Genomic DNA, 9494 nt, shown 5'->3' with positions numbered 1-9494 from the left:
TTACTTATGAGTAAAAATATTCATACAAGAATTATAATTGAAAATTTTACTAAGGAGCATATATATAATTTACTGTTTTAAACTTTCAAAATCGTTGAATATTGCACTGTCAAAATGAGTTGGATTATCATAAAATCACTATTAAAAATCACTCAAAAATGGATCCTCATAAACACCAAAAATCAATATTTTCAGAACCCAAAACTCCAAGTAGCCCAAGTTTCATAGGCATTATTTGAGTAAAATAATATTTTGAATAGTGATTTTTAAAAGTATACGTAGTTAAAAAATAGAATTTTTTAACTTTATGTGCAAAATATTTTATTATATGAATATATGATTAAAAATGAATATGTAAAAAAAAATTCTCAAATAAAGATTGTCAAAGAGGGGCTCGATAATGAGTTTAGTTTGGTTGACAAGTTGAGAGTCACAAAAAATAAAATAAAATAAAATTGTTTAAAACTTCTGTTAACACATTATTTATAGGAGACACGCTTTCTATTTTAAGATCTAGAAAATGCGACATCGTAGCTGAAACGGACTAATTGACGGCAGGTAATTAGACGCTATACCCAGTTTAGGGGTCATTTTTCCCCAATTTGTACCATCACGAAAATTAGGTGTATAAAAATAATACTTTATTGTGCAGTCTCCCCTTAGGGCTTCGATTTTATTCTCTCCGATCAAACCAACGTACAATCAATCAGGTATAAAAACATTTTAAATAATGATTAATCGATGATTCGACGTATTTAGGGTTTCAATTGGAGGTTTATTTTCTGTACAAGATTGTATTCTACGCGGTAATACTGATAAATAAATCTTGTTTAATTTGAGTTTTTTTGCCATGGGGTTTTCTGATTCCTTTTTGTTTTTTCGTTATTAAGATCATGATTATGTTGATGAGTTTGATTAAGCTTATTTTCGACTTGACGTATGGTTGACCGAAGTATTATGATTTTATAAATTACTTTTTGGGTTTTTGAAGTTTATACCAAAATCGTGATTAGTTTTGCTTAAATATATTTGAGGATCTCTTGTTCTCTAGTAGCCACCGCAAACATGCATATAGAATATCTATGTATAATTTAGTCAGTAATCACATTGGATGAGTTGTATTATAGCACAGAATTTTCTCTTCTTTCAGTTTTATAATCAGATCAGCGGTAGCTAAATATATGTTCTTGGTTGGGTTTTGTCTATGATATTCTCTTTATCTTTTACTTTTGTTTTTGACACTCTTGAAAGGAGAATTCTTAGGTGCAAGGCATGATTTTATGATAAAGCATTGTGTAACATTTCTTTGTCTAATAATTCATTATCGGTCGAAGGAATGTTATTATTTTTGTTTGACATGTAGGATTTCCTCATCCCCAACAAAGTAGGAAGACCGTGCATCTCAAATAAATAAAAATGTTGAACAATTAGCTAAGGTCCGAGGTTTTGATTGCCACAGTTAGAAAAAATCACATGAAATTGGGGGAAAAGAAGGCGTAGATGGAGTAGTTATTGGGTCCTCTCCCTTCTACACTGTTCAAACTCTTTGACCCGTAAATTGTAGTGGGTAGTTGTTTTGTGCACGAGAGTTCTCTCCCATAAAAGTTCATCAATTTAACTTCTTTTTTCTTTTCTTTTTTCATTTTTTTTTATGAGTTTGCACATTCTCTATGAAGCCCCAGTATATTTCAAATTCTTCAAATTGTTTCTGTTAGAGCTTTTAAGATTACTTGGCTCTTAGCAATTTTTTTATATTTAGAACAGGAAACTTGTTTAATTATTGATCCAATAGGACTGTTGAAAGAGTATGAACCAGGTCCAGACTTTTTTATCATTCAACTATTACTTTTTATGCCATTATGCAGTCATTGTCGGTGCTTGCCCTCTGCCTGGTTTCACTAGTAGGATTATTTATACAAATAAGCACCAAGATATCGTCACATATTGGTCAATTGAGCATAGAAGATTTTGTCTGGGTGCCTATTTTTCAATTGAACATAGAAGATTGTATCTGGTTGATTATTTTTCTTTATTATGTCCCTCTTCCTAAAACAAGAACATAACAAGCATAAAGAGGAGAATAGAAAACAAATTTATGGAAGTCTTTGCTGGTCCAACTAAAAATGCATTATCTGGCTAGAAAACTTTACACCCTGGCTAAATATTATACCCGTTTCAAACCATATAGTGACACTACTGTTACAATGATATTACGACTTGTACTTTGTTGAACTGAAAGCATGAGAATGCTGCTGATTTATAGTCAGAATGATCAAATTGACTTTTTCCACGACTAAATAGTTTGTGAGCATGCTTGTCAAGCAGTGGGTCATTGAAAACGTTGGAGATACTTTGCCTTTCAGCAATGGAGAAGGCAACAGATTCTAGCCTATTTGTTAATGATGGGTCATTCTTGGAGAGGTTCAAACAGCGTCAACAGGAGGAGGGGAAGGACAAGAAGAGTGATACATCCGTGAAATCTAAATCAGGGTCAAATACATCTGTAACTAACACTCCAAAGACTGTCATTAGTAAAGCGACCTTGGAATTTAAGGCCAATGGTTCTCGGAAAACAAACCAAGCTCCTTCAAGCGGGAAACTTGCATTCAGCTTGAAACAAAAGTCAAAACTTGCTGCACCATCTATTAAGCTTGGTGAAGATGAGGATGAAGATGAAAATGATGATGGAAATCTGTCAGATAGAGTGCCAATGAAACGTCCAAAGTTGGACCAGCAAGATGCGCCTGAGAAGTCATTAAGACAAGTTGTCGTTGGTAAACTTCTTTTATTATTTATTGTTTATCTGTCCATTGCATGTGAAATTTTGCAGGTCATGCTCAAAATCAATCAGTGGCGGGCTTAAGTTAGCACAGACCTGCAAGTATGACTTTGAGCGTGTTTGGGTGAGCTTATAAGTGCTTATAAACACCTTATAAGCTCACCCGAATGCATTCTTCAATTATTATGCCTTTTCCACTTGCAGGTTAGCATGCCGGGGTAAAAATCAGAATTTTGAAACTTGGATGTGTCAATAAGAAAAAGCATTTTTCTTGCACACATTTATTTCTTTTAAGACCTACTTGCTCTCTCTTAGAATCCTATAGAACGTATTTGGCAATTAAGCAAACCCGTCATGATACATTCACTTGTAATATTTTTAGCTCATAAATCGTTAGCTACTAATATATATAATTTTTCATTTATTTTCGTCATGCTGGTCTGTCATGTGAGGGAGCATGATTGATTGCTGTCTGCATTGATTTTCTCAAGCCTTGTTTTGAAGAAGTAATTTTAACTCGTACCTCCATGCCTTTCTGAGTTTCTGTTCATCTGGTTGGCCCAACAAGTGCGTTGGCTACTTTTCCTTACCTTTCTGAATTTGTCCATATTTCCTCCATTGGATCTATAGGGTCTTGAATGACTTTTCCCAGCTCCACATTTTTACGAGTTCCTTTTTCCCTCCACTATGGACGTGAATCTGTTTCTCTTGCGATGGAGGTCTATATATCTCAATCCAAAGCTATGTTTTGTTGCCTGCTCTCTTAGCTAGTTAGTTATACCATTATTGGCTATGTTTTGTAGCAAAATGCTCAATTAAGGGCTAATTGGTCTTTTCTGTTCTGACTTTTGAGAAAATTGTCTAGGCATTTCTTCGCGTAAGCTGGTGGATAAATAGGACAAAACATTCTTGAATTACTTTTGTCTGATGAATGCAGCTTATACTTTAAGTCCCTATCAACATTAGTGGGAAAAGAGGTTCAATGACAGATATGGAAACTGTGGCACGCCTGCTACAAAAGTAATTTGCATTATCTTCTTCAATGCTCTTGGTATTAATCGGTTCTTTAAGTGACATGCAGCACCACCTTCCCCAAGTGATCCTACTGTGAAGAAAGTTGTAGACAAATTAGCAAGTTTTGTGGCCAAGCATGGAAGGCAGTTCGAGCATATCACAAGACAAAAAAACCCTGGAGACACTCCATTCAAGTATGTGATCTTCAGTTCTGTTGTCTTTTATTTGTTTATAAATTGCATACATCCTAGGGGTAATTTGAAAATTATGTGTTTTTACGTTCTTCTTTTCCTTATTAATTTTGGCAGAACTAGTTTTCTTATGCTGTTTTATTTTTTCTTCCACTGTTCTTACATTACTATTCCTAGGTAAATTGTCTTGGGAAGTGGGTTGCTGGGGAGAAGAGTTTATCATATTTTAGAATTATTTATTTATTATGGCCCTTATTTGGTTTTTAGCCAATATCAACCTGATTATGTATTCCTGTGATTTGCTGTTCCTTCTAAGATAAGAAGTTTAGGCTACTTTGGCACTAGATGTTATTTTTTAGCCCAACTTCTAATTGTTTTGACAATTAGATGTTATTTTAGGCGTTTGATAAATTTAAGAAAAAATGATTATAGAAACAATAGGTTTTGAGAAGCAACAAAATGTTAGGGGCGTTTGGTTTGCTATTTTCAAGCCCTTTTTAGTTTTATAAAACACTGAAAATGTGTTTCATCTAATATTTCTGAAAATGCATTTTTGAAAACAAGGATAAACTTAGAACATTAAACTCAAAACACATTATTGATGTTTGAGAGTTTTCAATGAAAATTTTGAAAACACTCAAAATATAGAAAACAAACGTTTAATTAAAAAAATTTTAAAATATAAATATAAATTCTAACAAATAAAATTTTAATATTCTAAAAAAATAATTTTTGAGAAAATTAAATTCGAAAAATAAAATTGATAAAGTTTAAAAAATAAAAAAATGAAACTCTAAAACCTAAAAATTAGAATTATAAAAAATAAAAAAATGAAATAGTTTAAGCTCGTAATGATTATTTACGTAAAAATTCTAAAAAAAATTTAAATGAACACACAAAAATATTTTCAATCCACAATTTTTATTTTGATTTCCTAGAATTTGAACCCAATTTATTATTTATTTTTACTTTAATTTTGTAGTGAGAAAAAAATATTGTAAAATTCACAAACTTTAAAATGTGTATATCACTTGATAATAAATTAACATAAAGTTATTCTATATATACTGAATAACCAAATTTGGTGGAATAAAACAATTTTCCAAAATTTCAAATTAAACGTGTTTTCTAGTTCTCTATTTTGAGGGTCTGTTTTAAAAATGAACTCAACTCAAAATTGGAAACTGAAACACAAACCAAACGCGGCTTTTCAGACTCTGTTTTTAGTTTATCCAATTATCTATAATTAAAATACTAAATTTAGCAATAACTTATTAAATCAATTCCTTTTCTACCTTATGGACTATGCTTTTATTTTGTAATTTTATAAATTTTGAGATTTTAATAGATGTTAATCTTTTGAATTTATATTATTAGTGAATATATTATTTTAGAAGATATTTGATAATATTATTTATTGTTATAAAAGTAAATTTAATGTTACAATTCTACTAATGATGATAATAATAACAAAAAAATTATAATCAATGTCCATTTTAGTAATTGCATGCATGTGCAATGATAACTCACCTTTCTTTACAAAACGCACAAATTTTCTGATTTTGAAATAATTAGCAATTTTGAAATAAAAATCTACGAAGTTATTACTGCACAGCTGCAGTTTATTTGCTTGAAAGCACAACATACCAAACCAAGCCTAGGATGCCCTGGAATTGGAAGCTTCCTTTGATATAAATTCTACCTAGATTAAAATGCTTATTTATATGTCTTGTTGAAATGTAGAAACCTGCAAATGAATATTTTCACATTTTGCCCCCAAAGAGATCCTATTGCCACTCCTCTGCGATCTCACCAATGGATAATTACTTGCAAAATAGATATTAATGAGGACGGGATAGTTATTGAGACTTTTTTGACAGGGTGGAGTTGGAGGTGTCATGGGGCAGGGATGGGTATGTGGCTGGGGAAGTCACTGGGGAAAAGGTAAGGGGTAAGGTCGTTTCTAGGTGAAGTTGGAATACTGATTCCTTGCGCAAAAGTTGGAATGTGATTCTTGGATTAGCCTTTCTGACTTTACTTTTACTTAATGAACTAGAATAGAGAAAAATAAAGCTGAAATGAGATTATTTTCTTACTTAAAGCATCTTTGGGAAGCTTAAATTTTAAATTAAGATGGTCAAACATACTTTTGTTCTTTACATTACGTAGGACCCATAACTTATATCCACTATCTAACAAGCACTTAACTGCTATGCTTGCTATTCTAACTCGCTGAATGGGCCTGATATTATTGATTTCTGGATACCTGAGTAACTTGATAAAAATAGTAAAGAGCAAGTTGAATCCCAAATAACACCCACTGAGATCTCTTCCCATTTGACTTGTCCTTGACATTTTGTTGGATGTAACACATGGAAACCCTTTGAATGCTGGATGCTGTTTGGGATATAGGAATATGTTATGTAATTAATGATAATCACATTAAAAAATGATTACATTTCTGCTTCTCTTGCCTGTTAAATTAATACATACTCATTCTATATTTAGAAGACGATTCACAAACATATTAAATTTGTTATTTTCAACCCTTATGTGCCATGCAACCTTCTTAGCCACAATGGAGTTTTTCTGGCAATATTCTTCTTTTTTATCGCCATTTCTTTACAACTATTAATTATTTTAGTAAGACGCTTCTTATTGGGGTTTTTCTTGTGGCCATTATTCAGTGTAATGATTTTGCTTTTAAATTTGACAATGGCACTTTTCTATAAGATATTTGAGATTATATATATCCTATCTACTTGTCAAGGCTCAATGGTCTGTTGTATTGGATTGATCATACTAAGTTTGAACTGACTTGGTCATGAGTCATAACCCTCTTGTGTAGTGTATATTTTAATTCCCATCCGCCTTTAGAAGTCCAGATGTTGCAAGTGTTGAACATGGACCAATATTTTTCTTGCGCATTCTATTAGCATAGTGATCTGCAAATCATTTGATTTTAGTGGATAATGTTGCTTGTCAAATACAAATTATGATAATGCCTTGTTTCATCTTCCTCTCTCAAGATCCACTCATTTTCTACATGATTTTTTCATTTTCACCATGCATGGCCCTGCAGAATAGACAAGTATTCGTGTATTGTGGTCAACTTTCAAGCTCTAGATTTTAACTGACCACATACTGCAGGTTTCTATTTGATGAAAGCTGCTCAGATTACAAGTATTATGAATATAAGCTCAGTGAAGAGCAAAACGTTCTGTCAGAGACCAGGGATTCCCAAACATCGCAAAGTGGTTAGTGTATTGATTCACGTATTTATGCTGCAAATTATGTATGCCAATTGGGACCTTCAGAATCATATCCAGCTCAGATGTGACTAATAGCTAAAACTTCTCATTTTTCCCACGGATATAGCCATTCTTGTATGTATAAGATGGAAATGTGTCTTTGAAATGTGCTCGTACTCAGACCCTCACTTCGATAAGCCGTGTTCAGAATATTTTAGTTCTTCTGTTGATGAGATTGGAGAGTGATTACTTCTCTGCACTGCTAAATTTGTTGGTTGCACAGGTAACCAATTCTAAAATATTCAAACTGTAGATGGTTCTTTTATTAATTTTTATGATAAACAAGAATCCGTTTGTGCATTCTACCTCTTTTTCCCTGATTGATCGTTTATTTACTGTAGCTTAGTACGTTCTTAACTTTTTTGTCATCATAACTTGGTTAAATCCTTGAAATTTCACATTCTGTGACTACTTACATTTTCTAATGAGTTTTTACTTTTTTATTAACATTGACCATTCGGTACTGAAGTTGGGTCTGTAATCTCAGTTCCCAATTCATCAAGTGGTTCTCAGAGATTACATCATCAGCATTCGAAATATCAAACTCCCTCCTCTGCTTTATATGAACCTACAGAGAACACAAGAGCTTCTACGGCCTCAGTATCAAGTGAAAAATATGGTATTATTTGGACACCTTTTGTTTCTGGATCAATTTTGATCTGTAATTATTATTTTGCATCATTGTTCATTGGAAGTGGACAATTACTTCTCAATCTGCTTGTGACTTAAATGAGACCAGGAATGAATGGAAAGAAAATGTGTTTTAGAATGCTTGATGCATGGAAAATAATGTTCAAATATGTTACAATGTTCCAACAGATTGGGTCATCATTATATAAAATATTGTTTCTTTAAATTAATCTGAAGTTTGTCCTGTATATAATTAATGGTTAGAAATACAACCTGAACTATTAGCTGTGGGTACTTCGTTCAAAAGATAATTGCAACAGCTGTGGTAGCGATCTTTCCTTCTATTTGAAGAGAGGAAGGCGGGTTGGGTGTAGGATAATTCCTTGAAACACCATGTTATCAATACTCAGAATCAGAGTCCATAACATATTACTACATAAAAATCTTACTCTGAAGAGACTACATGTGAGAGGTCAGTATTTGAAATCACATAGTTGCATTATTAGGCACGATTATTTCTTTAAGAATCCAACACACTATTTTCCAAGAAAGTGCAACTTTGATTGTATCTCGTGCAAATGTAATGCATTTGCTTGCATTGTATTTTATGTTTGGGTTATATATTTATATAAAGTTAAACTTGTAGGTGAATCTAGTGCCCCAACTGGTGCAGATCCTATAGCAATGATGGAATACTACATGAAGAAGGCTGCACAAGAAGAGAAACAGAGACCTCCTAAACCCTCTAAGGATGAGATGCCTCCGCCTGCTTCCCTTCAAGGTTTACATCCATTGAACTTACTGAGTGGATGCATCCATGTTTTGGGATGTTCTCCCTTTTAAAAGCGCATGTCTGCATACGGATGAATATTCATGTGCTTGTGCCTGGGCTTGTTTGAAGTTCTAACGTTGAGATATTATATTTTTGATTGTATATGAAGATACATTTTCTCATAAATACTTTATGGTGCTAGCTTCATCGAAGAAAGGGCATCACATGGGTGATTATATTCCTCCTGAAGAGCTTGAGAAATTCTTGTCTACCTGCAATGATGCTGCTGCACGGAAAGCAGCGATAGAGTGTGCAGAAAGAGCTAAAATTCAGGCTGATAATGTTGGTCACAGGCTTCTGTCCAAAATGGGTTGGAAGGAAGGTACACCTTTACTGTTGCTCTTTCCTTTTGCTCACAAGCAGAGATGAGTGGGGAAATGATCCTTTGAATTAGTAAATTATTAATATTATAATATTCTTCTACCTGCTGAAGTTGGTAAATATGTTATCTTTTGACGATCTTTGATTCTTTGATAGGAATCTTGGTTCTTTGTCCTTTATTACTTCCCTAGTTTAGCTTTCATGGTAATTTTTCTTGATTATTAACTTTTTTGTTGAACCACTTGATCTAATTGCTTAAACGGCTTGAGAGGGACCACATGTATATTATTTTAATCTTGTTTTCAACATGTCTGCTCACTTGTAGGCAGGGTTCCATTTTCCCCATCAAATCCTCCAGATGCATACTTGAACTCGAGACCTTTTTGTGTGTTCTGAATCACTCGATTTAAAAGTTT

General features: G+C 32.9%; 1 protein-coding gene across 4 annotated transcripts; it reads left to right on the top strand.

The window, feature by feature from the left end:
- Positions 1-568: 568 nt before the first annotated feature.
- LOC111394864 (SURP and G-patch domain-containing protein 1-like protein) lies at positions 569-9141 on the top strand. 4 transcript variants are annotated; one of them, XM_023020905.1, is made up of 7 exons: positions 569-710; positions 2326-2774; positions 3861-3987; positions 7135-7241; positions 7783-7914; positions 8572-8706; positions 8900-9141. In XM_023020905.1, exons 2-7 carry the CDS (start codon positions 2366-2368, stop codon positions 9124-9126), a joined length of 1137 nt encoding a protein of 378 aa, XP_022876673.1. In that variant the 5' UTR covers positions 569-710; positions 2326-2365; the 3' UTR covers positions 9127-9141. The 4 variants fall into 4 exon arrangements, with proteins under 4 accessions (XP_022876673.1, XP_022876670.1, XP_022876672.1 ...); XM_023020902.1 differs by having other exon boundaries at positions 7765-7914; XM_023020904.1 differs by having other exon boundaries at positions 582-710; positions 2302-2774; positions 7765-7914.
- Positions 9142-9494: the final 353 nt, after the last annotated feature.

This window comes from Olea europaea, chromosome 5, assembly GCF_002742605.1.
Source record: "Olea europaea var. sylvestris chromosome 5, O_europaea_v1, whole genome shotgun sequence".
Lineage (NCBI taxonomy): Eukaryota > Viridiplantae > Streptophyta > Magnoliopsida > Lamiales > Oleaceae > Olea > Olea europaea.
The sequence above is the reverse complement of the archived record's forward strand: the minus strand, read 5'-3'. Positions and strand labels throughout refer to the sequence as shown.

What these genes read in the sequence shown, in the direction of transcription:
- LOC111394864 (XM_023020902.1), top strand. Translation starts at nt 2,366, where the DNA reads ATGGAGAAGGCAACAGATTCTAGCCTATTTGTTAATGATGGGTCATTC. An exon ending in CCTGGAGACACTCCATTCAA is followed by an intron (nt 3,988 to 7,134) that starts GTATGTGATCTT and finishes CACATACTGCAG; the next exon opens with GTTTCTATTTGATGAAAGCT. An exon ending in TCCGCCTGCTTCCCTTCAAG is followed by an intron (nt 8,707 to 8,899) that starts GTTTACATCCAT and finishes TTATGGTGCTAG; the next exon opens with CTTCATCGAAGAAAGGGCAT.